Source organism: Papilio machaon, chromosome 5, assembly GCF_912999745.1.
Source record: "Papilio machaon chromosome 5, ilPapMach1.1, whole genome shotgun sequence".
In the NCBI taxonomy this organism is placed as follows: domain Eukaryota; kingdom Metazoa; phylum Arthropoda; class Insecta; order Lepidoptera; family Papilionidae; genus Papilio; species Papilio machaon.
The window spans coordinates 5462514-5478363 of record NC_059990.1 but is presented as its reverse complement, the minus strand read 5'-3'; the positions used below and the strand labels follow the sequence as shown (position 1 = coordinate 5478363).

The 15850-nt window shown below is 34.9% G+C and overlaps 4 protein-coding genes across 4 annotated transcripts; 3 read left to right on the top strand and 1 right to left on the bottom strand.

The window, feature by feature from the left end:
• Positions 1 to 2864: 2864 nt before the first annotated feature.
• LOC106708542 (2-oxo-4-hydroxy-4-carboxy-5-ureidoimidazoline decarboxylase) lies at positions 2865 to 3986 on the top strand. The gene is made up of 3 exons (XM_014500076.2): positions 2865 to 3097; positions 3368 to 3521; positions 3775 to 3986. The coding sequence occupies exons 1-3, from the start codon at positions 2914 to 2916 to the stop codon at positions 3950 to 3952; spliced, it is 516 nt and encodes a 171-aa protein (XP_014355562.2). The 5' UTR covers positions 2865 to 2913; the 3' UTR covers positions 3953 to 3986.
• A 550-nt stretch (positions 3987 to 4536) lies between these two features.
• Positions 4537 to 6162, bottom strand: LOC106708540 (proteasome maturation protein). The gene is made up of 4 exons (XM_014500074.2): positions 6003 to 6162; positions 5700 to 5858; positions 5186 to 5287; positions 4537 to 4739 (listed from the first exon to the last, which is right to left on the bottom strand). The coding sequence occupies exons 1-4, from the start codon at positions 6003 to 6005 to the stop codon at positions 4578 to 4580; spliced, it is 426 nt and encodes a 141-aa protein (XP_014355560.2). The 5' UTR covers positions 6006 to 6162; the 3' UTR covers positions 4537 to 4577.
• A 278-nt stretch (positions 6163 to 6440) lies between these two features.
• Positions 6441 to 10169, top strand: LOC106708537. Its single transcript, XM_014500072.2, has 10 exons — positions 6441 to 6521; positions 6658 to 6849; positions 7279 to 7383; positions 7572 to 7827; positions 8268 to 8395; positions 8501 to 8695; positions 9105 to 9451; positions 9598 to 9661; positions 9731 to 9898; positions 10002 to 10169. Exons 1-10 carry the CDS (start codon positions 6492 to 6494, stop codon positions 10167 to 10169), a joined length of 1653 nt encoding a protein of 550 aa, XP_014355558.2. The 5' UTR covers positions 6441 to 6491.
• Positions 10170 to 10831: 662 nt separating this feature from the next.
• Positions 10832 to 14786, top strand: LOC106708529. The gene is made up of 10 exons (XM_014500063.2): positions 10832 to 10909; positions 11248 to 11439; positions 11835 to 11939; positions 12146 to 12401; positions 12558 to 12685; positions 13044 to 13238; positions 13519 to 13871; positions 13948 to 14011; positions 14085 to 14252; positions 14619 to 14786. Exons 1-10 carry the CDS (start codon positions 10868 to 10870, stop codon positions 14784 to 14786), a joined length of 1671 nt encoding a protein of 556 aa, XP_014355549.2. The 5' UTR covers positions 10832 to 10867.
• Positions 14787 to 15850: the final 1064 nt, after the last annotated feature.

The following is a 15850-nucleotide window of genomic DNA, read 5'->3' as shown; positions in this document are numbered from 1 at the left end:
AATGAGACATCTATCTATCTCCTTTTTCCCCGACTATCTTTAGACGGATGCTTTTTTATGTTTGTATATATAATTTTACATACTTGGCCTTGGTATGTATAGCCATTCCATTGTGACCGCCTGGTGTCTAGACCGTTGTAATAGTTTTAACATGTTCATACATTCTACTGGTAATCTTTGGTCAGTAGAGTTTATTGATTATTTAAAAAAAGTATTTTAAATCTTACTTATACTTAAATTTCAATTCCTGCCACCAAGTTCCGTCATCGGACGACCCGACAGACCGCTTAGTTCCATCCACACCATCTCGATGGCTGACAATCCACAACCGTGCGGTTTTCGCGTAGCTTTCTACCGCGTACCGCCACGTTGTGGAATGGTCAGTCCTCGGCGGTATTTCCAAACCTCTACGATTCTTCTGGTATTGCAGATGTCCATGGGCGTCGATGAACACCTTGGTGTTCCCGCTGCTCGTTTGCCACCTTCTTGTATAAAAAAAAAATGCGAAAGTTTATATGGATGAATGGATATTTGTTAGAGAACAGAACAGCTAAACAGAATGTAGAACATATTCTAAAAGAACACGTAGGTGACTAATTTTTATTTTTAATTTCGCGCGGACGGAGTCGCGGCCAACATCTAGTAAGGTATAGGGTAAAAGCCGGATAGTTGCCACACTTTTTAAAAATCTCCTTTAAAAAATTTGTACCAATACATTTTTTATTCAAAGTGTATTCTCCAACATAGTTCATTAATCTTCTAACATACCCTAACTATAAAAAAATTATAAATATTATAAATTTTAAGTAAATCCACTTTAATGTGACCTCTAAAAAAGAGGATAGTTGCCAACTATAGCGGATACTAGCCTAACGTTAAAAATGGTTGGGGGGATACTTGCCCAATGTGAGGATAGATGCCCGTCTGTTTTTATTTTCAAATAAAAATGAACTTATGTTAATTTAAATAATCAGTTTTTATTATTATATACAATTTTTTATAAAATATTATTTAAAGTTAAATTATAATTATAAAATTATAACAATAATTGACTCCAAAATAGTAAATAAGTGTCCAAAATAAAAATGTAATGTTGTTATTTATTTCGGTTCGCAACAATGGTAATTGTTTCTTCTTTTTCACCGGAAGTAAGTGATTTCACTGTTCTAGTACCTTTCTTGGCCAATACCTTGCCTGGTTTATTGTTGAGTTGGACACCGCTTTCATCCATATTAAAAATTCGATCCGGCTTATCTAGCAAATCGTTATCAGTTAAGACGGTTATGAGCAGATCAAAAAATTTGGCTAATTCGGCTCTGCTTAGACCCTTCGCTCTTTGAATTGATAAGCCCTCAGCTTGCCTCACACCTATTTCGGCATTTTGCTGTTGAGTATTTATTTTATTTTAGATTAAATATGGTAAAATAAAATAAAAAATCACCAAGAAAAAAACAGTAAAAGCAAATGAAAAAAATGAGTAAGAAAAAAATCTGTTTTTGCTTGTTAACAATGTATAGTTAGATAGTTGCCGCAGGGCAACAATCCGCAAAAGACAGTAGGGCAACTATCCTATTTGATACGGATACTTGCCCTTTTTATTTACGAAATATATAAAACATATTTAACAATAAAACTTAATAAACAGTGCAATTTAAACTCTAATGAACTCAAAGAAATTTATTTTTGACTGAAATCGCAATCAGTTATAAAAATATTTAACAGAGATTACTTAACAATATAATTCTGGCGCTCGTCAATGTATCGCCGCGGAAGATGTTTCCTCACACGGACAAAACACATACCCCTATTTCAACGGCTTATGCGGCACTAAGGCCTGCGAGGGGGACGCTTTTAATTATGATCAAAAAGAAACACAGTCAATACGTCTAACATAGAGCATTTGAAACTGAGGCATGTATCCGTCCGAGGCAACTATCCGGCTTTTACCCTAAAGCTTTACAGGAGTTTTAAAGAAGTTTCCTGTATTAAATTTACTCTGTCACAAATTTGTTTTGGCAATGTAAAACGAGCTTACGGATCAAATTTCAATGTGTATTAAATGGCTTTGCATTAACATTACGAGCGAGGAGACAACGGGCCCCCGCGGGCGGCATGCTCCCTCAGGGCTCGTTATAGCTGTTGCCAACGCCTCTGTGATTTATTCCGTTCTCCCTCTTTGCTCCTAGCTCGACAAACTGCTGCCATATAAATGTCCTTTTTGTTTCTTCTTAGCGGATGATTGAGTAACTTAAAATTGGCGAACTATCTAGTAATAGTTAAATTATCGATGGAATAAAACATTCGTGTGTGCTTTCTCTTTAAGTTTACCAAAAGTAAGTACAATTTTTTCCTACAATATTGACCCAATAGCGAACATTAGTGCGAATAAAGCCGGCTAAACACCTTCGGTTTTACATGGTTTTATTTAGTTTCAACTGTTGTGATGGTGATCTGATGATGGTGCTGGAAGTTGGCCATAAGAACTTTGCACTGAAACAAAATAACCTTATCCAGTTTGGCTTGTTAGAATTGTATTGACGATCTTTTTTTAGAAAAAATTAATTCTTTGTATCAACAAGAACATAAAAAAGCTTGTTTTTAAGAACTTTTTTAATTATTCGTCGGATTTTGGGGACTTAGAAATTTAGAAGTTTATGGCAGGTAGGTTTACTTTTTAAATATTATTACAATACAATTATTCATATTAATGGTTAGTTTGTTTAAATTTTCATAACAACCTTTAAAAATTACGAAATAAAGAATATCAAATATTAATTTGACATCAGTAACAATTGTTTGCACTTTAACTTGTACGAACATAGCTAATGACCTATGACAACTGACGATAACGCAGCACGACTGATAATTCCGTCTCTCAGTCAGTGAATCAATATTGTTCAGTTAGCAAGTACAATGACATCTCTAACCATTTCCGAAGTCAATTCATTAGACGATAATCAGTTCGAGACGGTTTTTGGAAACGTAATAGAACATTGCAAAAGCGCCCCGATGATGATAAAAAAGTTACGGCCGTTTAAAAACGTCAATGAACTTTGTGATGCGTTTCAAAAGTACTTAGACGATATCAATGAAGAAGGTTATTGTTTTTTAACTGCATTTTAGTGGTTTGGTTTGTCTTTAAACAAGTGAATAAGGCGTTTGAAGTAATATAATAGCGTTGATTAATCAGTGAACTAGTGTTACTGATTTTTTTAAACTGTGTTGCTTTAAAATTATAACCTTATTAAAAGCAATTATAAGATTCTCAGATTTAATGAAATCTGGGTTAAATAAAATGATGGTGAAACGTTACAATGAGATAATATAATTGTATCAATTTAATATGAAAACCTAAAAATTATTTCAGAAAAATTGGCAGTATTGAAATCACATCCCGATCTCGCAGGCAGATTGGCACAGCAAGGGGATCTAACCCCAGAATCAACGGAAGAGCAACGAAGCGCTGGATTGAATGATCTAACTGAGGAACAAAAGCGAATAATGGACGATAGAAACAAACGGTAGTACTAATGAATTTTCAAAATTATGTTGGATAATGTTCAGTTTTGTTGAATGTTCAGCAACATTTTCTAATACTACGTATAACGACATCTAGTGGCAGTTCTAGCAAATTCTTTAATGTTGCATTTCGAAGTGCCTTTATCAATCCATTACTACTCTATCCACAATAGTATATTTTATCACAACTAGATGGCAGTATTTTTAATCGTAACTAGGCAAATCGGGCAGTAATGTTTTTTTTTCTTTCAACAGGTACAAATTAAAATTCGGATTTCCATTCATAATTTGTGCAAGAGAAAATAAAGTGCAATCCATATTGTCTGGCTTACAACATCGTTACAACAATAATTATGACCAGGAAGTGGAAACTGGCATTAACGAAGTAAAGAAAATATGCAAATTGAGAATTCTCAATATTGTAACTAAATAATGTTTTATTTAAATGTACAATACATCTGACATTTCAGGAATACGATGTATTGAAATTACTAATGTTTCAATTTTTATTTATTCTCAATTTTGAACTTAAAAAGCTAGAAAATTCGAAGAAATATTATCATGACCCATTTCACTTAATACTAAAAAAAAAGTTCTAAAACTTTTTATATCAATAGGTAGCAAACGAGTGAGCGGCCACCTGAATACGCCGAAATAGCGAATCGGACGCTGTCCAAACAATTGCAGACGTTGCCTACCTATAATTGACAGGACATCCCCTTCCTATGAACTCCTTAATCCGTCAAATCCACTTCCCCATTCCATCCTTACTCTAAAAGAAAGGGGTGGGAAGGAACTAAAATTAGGCCATGGCACGCATACTCATCAGATGAAAAGCGGAATTGCTTCCACTTCATACCTGTCTTCTGTTTGTGGTATTTCACCGGGTAAGCCGGCCAAATCATGCAACATATTATGTTGTTTTTAAATTACCAAAATGAAATTTTGAAATGTATATTCAAAAAAAAAATGAAACAAAATAGAATTTTTTAAGGACTTTAATAAGAAATGTATACATTTAAAAAGTTAATAATTATCCGCAGACATACATTATACTTTTACAGTAAACCAAGCGATCTTTCTACAATGGCATGTGGTTGGCCGGCTGTTTCACACATGTCTGGGGTGTTGAGTATGTCTTCAAAGCCAATGTCCAAGTCACGACCAGTAAGCACTTCATGCTGCAAGTTGGAACTCGGTAGGAACGGCAGGCGACCAATCTGGAAAATGCAAATTGTAATTTTAGTACAATCAAGCTGTAACTTAAAATGTTTGTACTGACTGACAGAAGGCTAATATTATACAACAGTGTATACACAAATTCGATGGAAATGAGAAAATATAACAAACATATCTAAACAATTTTACCTTTATAAGTCTGTAATCAGATACATACTTGTATCAAAAATTTAAATACTAACACTTTCCAAAATTAATCCACCTACAATAAATTATATTGTGGGCCAGTGAAATGCGTATATATAATTGCCTGTTTTTATTGAATACTATACAACTACTACTCTTCAACTCTACAACAAAATCTTCGGCTTTGGTATGCCGAATGTTGGACCACCAATGGTTGATGACACTATCAAGGTTAATGAGGTTGATGGTAAATCATTATGTCATTAAGTTATTTGAAAAGAGAGTAACTCTAGTTCTATACCTTTTTTGCAAACTTCCTTTCCATTGTCAGTTTTAGTGGAGCATGGAGTCCTTGGATGTTGCGCAACATTGCCATGTTCATTTTCTCTTCATTAAGGTGATACTGTAAATGAATGATTTAAACTAGTTATGGAATTTTTGTACAAAGAAGCAACCATACAATAGATCAAGGGACACAGGTGGTCTATTTAATTTTATGTTCACACTGAATAGGAATTCACCACAGCTTCAGGTGGCTTAATTTTAATTGCATTCATAGTCACTTTTAAATATAGAGCAAATAACACTTTTTCTTATAACAAATACTTTTTATGGAAAAGCCTTGTAGAACCGTAGCAATCCAACTCAATTACATCTCTTAAGGGATCTTATGAGATATGGAACTTTTCTTTCGATGGGTCGAATAGTTAAGTAGATATTTATTTCTTATAGAAAGTGATGTTAATGAATGAATGAGTGCCACGAGCCACAGACGTGAAGAATTTTATTAGATGAAAACAAAAAGGGGTACTTACATTGCGTTCTGATGCCTCCAAAGGATGTGACACGCGTAATTTGGGCTTTGCAGATGATAGCCCTTCGACAAAGGGGTTGGGAATGCCGTATGGACCATCTCGTATTTTGCACTCACTTGCCTGTTCTGGCTTGACCTTCAAAGACGGCAATCCGAAACTCTGAAAATAAAAAAATAAATTATGCAAATACTTCATATTCTTCATTATACATAGCTACTTCAAAGGAATAATAAAACTTCGATTCCGAAATATAAAGATACGTGCTGGATTTTATAACACAACTAGAAAAGTAGAATATTTTACCATTGTGGATAATTATGAATTTGAGTCAGTTAAATAGTTATAGATCTCTAATTAATGTCTAGTTTATAATTTATGGAAAAGAATTAAGATCTGCTTATATTTTAAACAGTATAGACTTCAACAACATTAGCGGCTTTTGAAAAATTATTTGTCAAATCACGATCACAGCTTCACAGATAATAACATATAATTTTTGACATAACTACAATACAGATAGAATAAAAATTATTTCGATTTGTTTTATTTTTATTTATTCACTAAAAGGAATGTAATATTAAAAGCTACATTTTTATAATTCACGTCAGACTTATGTCTAAATTTTGAGACTCAAGTTTTAATTTGATGCAGTTTTTGATAATTATTATTTTTTATGTTTGTTTTTCTTTTAGAAAAGAAACTTGATGAATAATGCAATTTTAAGAATTTATTGTTTTGTATTGTAATTATTTTTTTAGAATTTTGTAGAAACAATTTATATAAGCCATTATAATGTCGAGTCGAGGTACTAAAAAGGAAGTGGTAAGACTGAAATTTAAACATTTCGGCAATAATTTCTTTGGAAGCATTGTGAAATTACACTTATTATGCGTAAAAAGGCTTCCTTTGTTCTAATTTTTGTCTAATTCTAATTCATAAACGCACACTGTACTAACAGGATCCGGAAGAACAGTTTAAGCGTAAATTTCGGTCTAAATGCTTATTCCGTGCGCTCGGCCGCTTGGTGATGGCGAATGCGTATTGGTTGATAGAAGCAGTAGACCATTACGAGGGACTGGAAGACGTAAAGCGTAGAGTAGAACAAGCTGTTCGCGCCAAATCAAAAAAGAAGCAGTTGTTAAGTATCAACGTAAGAGTCAATCATAAAATGGACTGGGAATTACAGTTTACCTTCACCATACCATTTAGCGTTGCTAGGCTAGGCTAGGCTTTTTGATTGCGTGTCCGGCCAAAATAAATGGTTTTCCGGCTTTTGTTAGGCTTTTTACATTTCCCAAACGAGAGTGTACCTATTAATACTGAGACAAAATCCTAAATAATATAGGGTGTCCGACCTTTCTACCCAAATGTCCGGAAAACTGGCTGATCTGTCCGGCTAGTAGGTTTGGCGACCTGGCAACCCTAACCGCATTGAATTCTACTGAAGAAGGACTTACTGGGTTCAATTCCACTTGCACTTGGGAGCAACCCACAACAAGCGAATTATTTTCCGCCATCTTAATGAGTCTATTTACCCACATGGAAAGAGGGTGTAAAAAATCCTTTGTTTGATTCATAGGACAAAGGTCTGTTAAATAAACCAGCCGACGAGCGGACAGACGACGAAAAGAAATATTTATTCCGTATCATTGGTGGCCTGAAATGTTTTAAACGATATCCTAATGTAAGTTATTAATTGTTCAAGTGTAGTAGTCTAGGGACCCGTAATAAGAGTACTATTGTCATTAAAAACCTTGCCATGATGATTCAGAGTCCTTTATTCACCTAACCCTGGTCCTAAAGATCCTCATCTCTCTTTCAAGTATTTTTAATAGTAAAATTGCACATTTATAGTTACTATGATATGTTCAGCATGTGAAAAAGAAGCTAGCAGCAGCGACATATTACAAGTACTATGGTCCGGGACGAACTATAGTGCGTCAGCATCATGAGGCGCACGCGATGTACTTCATAGTGAGCGGCGATGTAGTCGTAACGCAAAATATCTTCGACGAGCTGCTTCAGAAGCACGTGTCAGTGGAGGTCGGCTCTATGCACACCGGCGACATGTTCGGAGAAGTCTCACTCCTGCATAACATCAAGAGAACTGCAACAGTTACTACTGTTGGTAATAACGACGACAATCTCGATAATGTTGTTTTTTCGGTTTTGTGGATAAACTTCTAGGAATAAAGAAACTTCTAGGATTAACCAATAGGAAACGTAAGAACATAGTTTGAAGCAGCCAGACTTATCTAATTAGATACATATCAACATGCAATATTATAAACTGTTTATTTTGGATAAAGTTAATTCAAAAGATTAACTTATCAAAAGGAGATCAGATAACGCCTGCTTGCTTGCCACAAGAAATAATCTAAAGACAAACATTAACAAAAAGATATTATGCAATCTTGTTATCGTTGTCGATCAAACTTTGGACGTAGGTTAGCAACAAAAATATTTGTTTACGTTTATGATTCCACATAGTGCATTAAGTAAGCGATTGTACGGTAGTGAAATTTAAGAAGGTCGTTGTTGGTCGTTCAGAGTTATTTTGATGCTTAGATCATTGCGAGCTTCTAGTGCTAATGAAGGACGACTTCAAAAATGTTCTCCAAGCGTCCGTGCAGAAGCAATGGGACGAGGTGCAGCGAGCGATGTCCGCTTTCACTTACTTCGATGCTTTGGATGAGGTGAACTTTGATACATTTTAATTGCAATCAGGGTTAAATACCTTTTACCAAAAATCGGGATACCTACTAGATCTTGAAATGAACGGACGTGCAACATTTTTCTAGGTGGCGCGTCGTGAAGGTTGCATTGTAGCGAAAATGAAATCGTATGAAACTAACGAGACAGTGCTGGGCGACGGCGTAGGCGTGCCTAACTTTGTCTACTTCATCCTGTCGGGTCGCTGCCAGATGATAGAGTCCATGCAAGTGACGGTCGTCACACATCTCGGCAAGAACTACTATACACTCTATGACCCTTATGTAGGTATCATCTCACCAGCTACAGCTTTTGATACCATTTTTTCTTTTTTCTAAGTAGACGTATTTAAGCTGGAAGAAATTGTAATATTATTTCTATTTGAATGAATAGAAAAAGAACGTATTGGAGTAGAATGTGAAACAGTCACATTGCGGTGTAGATATGAAATATTGTGCAAATAATTTTGTTTAATTTTTGTAATCATTTTATTTTTTGTCAGTACAAATGTACTGAATTATGAAAATAATTAACAATTTATTAGTACTTACAACAATTTTGGCGACCAAGCTGTTTGATTGTAAATTTGCTAGTTTATATGAGATTAGCATAAGATAATTTTCTTTTATATTTGGATTAGAGATTAAATAAAGATTAACAAAGTATATTACCGTATACCGTAATGCACCGTAGGTACCAACTGAGGAAAGTGAGCAAGATTTGGATGCAAAATATTTTGGAGCGTACAATAAAATGAGTAAGAACAGTACTGATACGAAGGACGAATCATCAATCGATAAAGAACAATCGACAGCGAAACATTTGATACACATCGCTGAAACATCAACGAGCATGGGGAGTTCTTCCAAGAAGAAATCGAGTATTTTAAAGCCAGATAGCGGACAAGCATCCGTCGAATATGAAGAAGGGATACGGCGTAGTACCGAAAGTAGCCGTATTCGACATACTGGCTCTGATTCTACAACTAAAGAAAATGATCTTTTGAAACCATCAGACCGAGGCGTCCGAGAGTCAATCAGGTTATTTTACTTATTCTCGGGGTTGTTTATTCAATTTTTACAATACTTAGTTACTTATATATTCAACGATTTCATTTAAAATGTGACGTGTTTGATTATTTTGCATTTCATTTTTTTTAATAAAATTTTGTCGTTATTAATTGCAGATTAAGCGTCGTTCCCCAAATAATACGCATGCCACCGAAAAGTGTTCGCACTTATTTCATGCAGGTAAATCTTTTTTTCTACTTAGTGTGCATTTTGTTTTCAATATTGGTATGACAGTGGTAATTATTTCAGGTGTGTCAATTTAACCCAGGATCGAGCTTCGGGTTTGGGGAAAACATGCGCGATCGGCGCATCATCGCGCTAACGCCAGTGGACTGCATGCTGCTGCCCAGCATCTGGCTGCTGCAGAGGAATACGGCCAACATCTGGTCTCGCATACAACATTATCTTGAAAAGAAAGTGAGTGGTTCCTTATCCTTAAGTAGGAAGCCCTTTTATCGAATTATCTTCGCCCGCAGTGGTCTGTTTCATGTGTTTGACTTGTTTTTTTCTATTTATTCAGATCCCGACAAAAAAGCAGCTATTCAAGGAGTTTGTGTCCGCGCGTCGCTGGGAAGAGTTCCGCGAGCAGACCGTCGCAGATGTGGTCTCCCGGACCAAAACGGTTAACTGGACTACGGTACATGATGTGCCTTACTCAATACGCATCGAGGAGATGAAGGATATATGAAGCATTAAAAGTTTTTGGTGTAAAATATTTTAAATAAATAAGTTTTTATTTTTTTCATTATTTTTCTTCACGTATAGAGGGAAGAATTTAGCCGAACTATTTGTTTAGGTTGACTTATTTATTATCTTGTGTTTTAATAGTTTATCAGTCTACCTCTTCTTGAGGTGCCCCTATGAATAGCGGAGGTTGACAGGCACTTATTTCAGTCAAATTTAATGCACGAAGAAAGATTTGGGGTACCTATTCTTGTCAAACCTATAATGTTGCGTTACAACGATTACTTTCTGCGACCAACACTCTCTTTACCGCCTTTTCTCATCAAGATGAGTTGAATGAGATCATAATGTCGTGTGTGAATAGTTTATAAATATACAAGTTTACAACGATAAGCTTTGTTCCACTTATTGTTTAGATAATACTTTTATTTGTCAGGCAAATACTGGCAAACATTAATTAAAATATTAATATTTAAATATCAATTCTTAACAAGAAAAGAGTTTGATAAGCTTAATTTTGTCATGTGACATATTATGACAGTAAATGTAACCAAGTCACTCAAGTTTTACTTGTTGTATATATTAATTGTTATTCTATATCGTAATTCTAGAAAAGAAACTTAGATAAACAATAGAATTTAAAGATTATATTGTTATACCTTAGCAGATATTCCCGTAAAAGTAATTTACTAAAGCCTCACGATGTCAAGTCGAACTAAAATGAGGGGTGGTAAAAAAGAAATGGTAAGATTATAAAATATTTCTTCGGTAACTCACTAATGGTCCTAAATCTAGTCATCTACCTAATAACGATTCGAAAAATAAAGAATGGGAAAGAGAAGAAAGAATTGGTTGATGTTAAGGGAGATGGAATTAGGCTTTTTTCTATTTATCCCCACATTCAGTGAGAGAAGGTAATAAGAAGGGTAATAAGAAATATATTTGCAACTTACACTTATTGCATGTGGCTATAAGTAGCGGTCACTTCGCTCTTTTAGCGATATCAGGTATTGTTTCGTTGATTGCCACATTTTGCAAAAAAAAAAAAGTTTAAAACAGCTGCATACTCACTGTAATAACAGGATCCTGAAGAACTAATGAAACGCAAATTTCGGGCTAAATGCTTATTCCGTGCGCTCGGCCGCATGGTGATGGCGAATGTATACTGGCTGATAGAAGCAATAGACGAATACGAGGGACTGGAAGACGTGAAGCGTAGAGTAGAACAAGCTGTTCGCGGCAAATCTAAAAAGAAGCAGTTGTTAAGTATAAACGTAAGGTTCAAATATATGATTGATTCGTGTCTTCTTGCGGTAAATTTTGAGAAAATATTTTACAAATCATGTTCAACTTTACTAAATTGTATCAGTTTATCGGTAAGCTCAGCCTTGATTGATGTTTACTAATATTATAAAGAGGAATTATTTGTATTTTTGTATGTAACAAATAAACATAAAACTATTGGATCGATTAAAGAAAAATAAGCGTCGTTAGAAAGCTACATTACCACTTCTGCGCGGACATAATCGCGGGAAAAACTTATCAAAAATTAGAGGTTCTTTATTTTCGAATTAAGTCAAACAAAATTAGGTTTTCGTTCTATCATTTGGAAGGCCTTTACTTTTAAACACTTTAAAATAACCATTTGATTACTTCGTTTTGATAATAGGACAAAGCTCTGTTAAATAAAGCTGCTGACGAGCGAACAGAAGAAGAAAGGAAATACTTATACCGTATTATTGGGGGTCTGAAATGTTTCAAAAGATATCCTAACGTAAGTTAACAAAGTGATAATTGTACGACATTTTTAAGTGATCATTACTAACTAATATTGATAATAATCATTATTAAGACCATTGCCATAACTCAGATTTCTTTATTTGCATTTTCTTGGTCGCGAATGCTCTTATCTATCTCTAATTGTTTAATGATTTCGTTCTTGTAAATTCATTTATGGATTAATATGTTGTGAAATAAAAGCACGTGAAAAAGAAGTTAGCAGCAGTGACGTACTACAAGTACTATGGTCCGGGACGTACTATAGTGCGTCAGCATCATGAGGCACATGCGATGTACTTCATCGTTAGTGGCGATGTGGTCGTCACTCAGATGATTTTCGACGAGCTGCTTCAGAAGCACGTGTCAGTGGAGGTCGGCTCTATGCACACCGGCGATATGTTCGGAGAAGTCTCACTCCTGCATAACATCAAGAGAACCGCAACAGTCACTACTGTTGGTAATTACTACAAGGATATAGTTATTCTTGATGCTGTTAGAATCGCTAAGTGCTTATTCCTCATGACAAAATTGATTAGTGAATTACCCAAATCAGGCAACTTATAGTTCTTTTTTTGTTATTGTGTATTGGTATCGATAGTTTATTTTTGCTTAGATCATTGCGAGCTGCTGGTACTAATAAGGGAGGACTTTAAAAATGTTCTCCAAGCGTCCGTACAGAAACAATGGGACGAGGTCCAGGACGCTATGTCGGCTTTTACTTACTTCGATGCTTTGGATGAGGTGATCTTGGTTAAAACTGTCTGTAAAAAAAAGATAATTAGTTAATAGTTAATTTGGAAAACTAAAAATTGCGTGAATGATTTTCCAACTATAAAGCTTCAGGGATAAATATATATTTTTTATATTATTAGGTGGCAAACGAGCAAGCGGCCACCTAGATTAACTGAGAGAGACAGACATAGAGAGAGAGAGGTAAAATTTATAAATATATTCGAAAGGGATGATGAGAGATACCAGCAACAGATATAATTTATATAGTTACAATACAATAATACTATAAATAAATAATACAAATAATTCAAGTAACTATATATATACAGTATGTACTCTGCATACATAATAAATATTATACATTCAGGTGTCACGTCGTGAAGGTTGCATTGTAGCGAAAATGAAATCGTATGAAACTAACGAGACAGTGCTGGGCGACGGCGTTGGTGTGCCTAACTTTGTCTACTTCATCCTGTCGGGTCGCTGCCAGATGATAGAGTCCATACAAGTGACGGTCGTCACAAATCTCGGCAAGAACTACTACACACTATATGATCCTTATGTAACTATACATTTTTGTCCTATTGTAACGTCCACAGCGTTTGTCGTATTCCTTTAAAGAACCGAACTACCACTTCTTGGAAATGAATATATAGATCTTGTCCCGTTTTAACTTAAGTAATTAGTATGTAACTTTTAATTGGATGAAAAATCCAAATAACTTTATTGTGGCAACTTTAAATGATTCAAGAACTATTGGAACAAATTTTATTATAGAAAACAACTAATTCTGTTCATATTTAGGTTAAATATATTTAATGAATTAAACTATTCACTTGTAGGTGGCACCAGAAGAAAGTGAACAAGATTTGGATGCAAAATATTTTGGGGCGTATAAAAAAATGAGTAAGAACAGCGAATTGAAGGACGAAACTTCAATTGACAAAGAACAATCGACAGCGAAACAATCGATACCCCTCGCGGAAACGTCAACCAACATAGCCAGTTCTTACAAGAAGAAGTCTAGTATTTTAAAGCCGGATAGCGGTCGAGCATCCGTCGAATATGAAGAAGGGATACGGCCTAGTACCGAAAGTAGTCGTATTCGTTTACGTAGTCATACTGGCTCTGATTCTGTGACTAAGGAAAAGGATCTTCTAAAACCATCAGAGCAAGGCCTTCGAGAGTCAATAAGGTTATTTTGAGTCAAACTTATTTCGCTAATATTTTAACTCAAGCTATTTATTCAAATTTTTCGCTATAAATTACAGATTAAGCGTTGTTCCCGAAGTAGTACATCGAACACCGAAAAATGTTCGCACTTTTTTCATGCAGGTAAGCATTAAACTTTCTTTGGGAAGTAAACATTTTTTTCCGAATGTTTGTACGATTATGGTATTTATTTCAGGTCTGTCAGTTTAACCCAGGATCGAGCTTCGGGTTTGGAGAGAATATGCGAGACCGACGTATCATTGCACTGACGCCAGTGGACTGCATGCTGCTGCCCAGCATCTGGCTGCTGCAGAAGAATACGGCCAACATCTGGTTTCGAATAAAACATTATCTCGATAAGAAAGTGAGTACAATAAAAACATTTTTGTTGCGAGATCTACCAATTACAAAATCTGCTCTTATATAAAAGTAATATACTACTCTTTTTTGTGACAATAAATCGCATTGGGCGCAAGGAAAGTCGTAGGCTGTCTCCATATTAGGCTTGACGTTCGCGTCATGTTCAAATTTTGCGCGACGTGGGCGAGTCGGAAGACAGCGACTGTGATTAACCTAAAGTAAATAACAAAATTGGTTAATCTCTTCTAGTACTCAGTTAAAACCTACATAAATGTATATAACTTAGATAAAAACGCTTTTTCTCATTGCCAAACTCCACTAGATGGCACCGCAAGAACATTTTTTACAATTTCGTTGCTTTTTTCTTAAGATTCCGTCAAAGAAGCAGCTGTTTAAGGAGTTTGTTTCCACGCGTCGTTGGGAGGAGTACCGTGAGCAGATCGTCTCAGATGTGATCTCCCGGACCAACACTGTTAACTGGACCACGGTACACGATGTACCTTACTCAATACGCATCGAGGAAATGACGAATATATGAAGCATTTAAATATTTTTAATAAGCATCGTAAATAAATAATTCAATAATTATTTTTGTTTTTATTCATATTGAAGTGATACTGGTAATTTCAGATTTTGAGTCGAATGATACGATACAATTTATTTAACAAACTACAGGTGAATATTAAATACAGTTAGCGTCTTCATTGTTACATCCCACCACGTGAAGATTAATGACATGTCAGTTCACAAGAACCTACACTAGTCTAAATTGTTTATGCATGCCCAACGTAGTCATTAAGAGGGAATTCAAATAGAAATAAAACAAGTCCTCTAAGAACTAGCTGCGTCATTTTGCATTACATTTACATGCGATAATCCTGTTTCGGACAAAGTCAACGTAACGTTTGATTAAGATCAGTGAAGTGGATACCGTATTATTTTAGCAGAGACAAAATGGATGAAGAATATAGGATAAATTGGATAAGAAAATACACCAGATTACATGAATGTATGTGAAATTAGCTAAAATTATAATTATTCGTTCAATAAGTAGGTATACAACTAAGAATCTTCGTTAAAATATCTCGTAATATTCAAGCTCTCGCAGAAATGACTAAGTAACAAATTGCCGACTACATTTCGATCATAAAGGAGTAATTGTTATATTGTGAAGTGAGCTGGCGTATGCGGAAGTATTTGCATCTATGTAGGTAGATTAGCACTGCAGAAGGTAACGTATTTAATGAAGCAAACGCTTTTACCTCAACAGTCTTAACCATAAATGCTAAAGTTAAGATTAGAATACATTTGACATAGTTTACATCAACCATTTGTTTTCTGAGATCCGGAATCAAAAGCTATCGTCGGAGAAAAAACCGTTCACATTTTCGATCTACTCAAATAGTCACAGCTTTTTTGTACAAGCGTTAGTAGCGATAGGTCAATGCCATTTTAGTTATGCCAGAGAATTATTAAATTATTTTATAATAATTTTATGGGACTTAGTTCTAATCCCAAGGTTAACAAAGTATATAAATACATAAATAAAAGAATTACTTATAGCATAAAAGTAATTGGTACTTATGTGATCACAGAAAATTT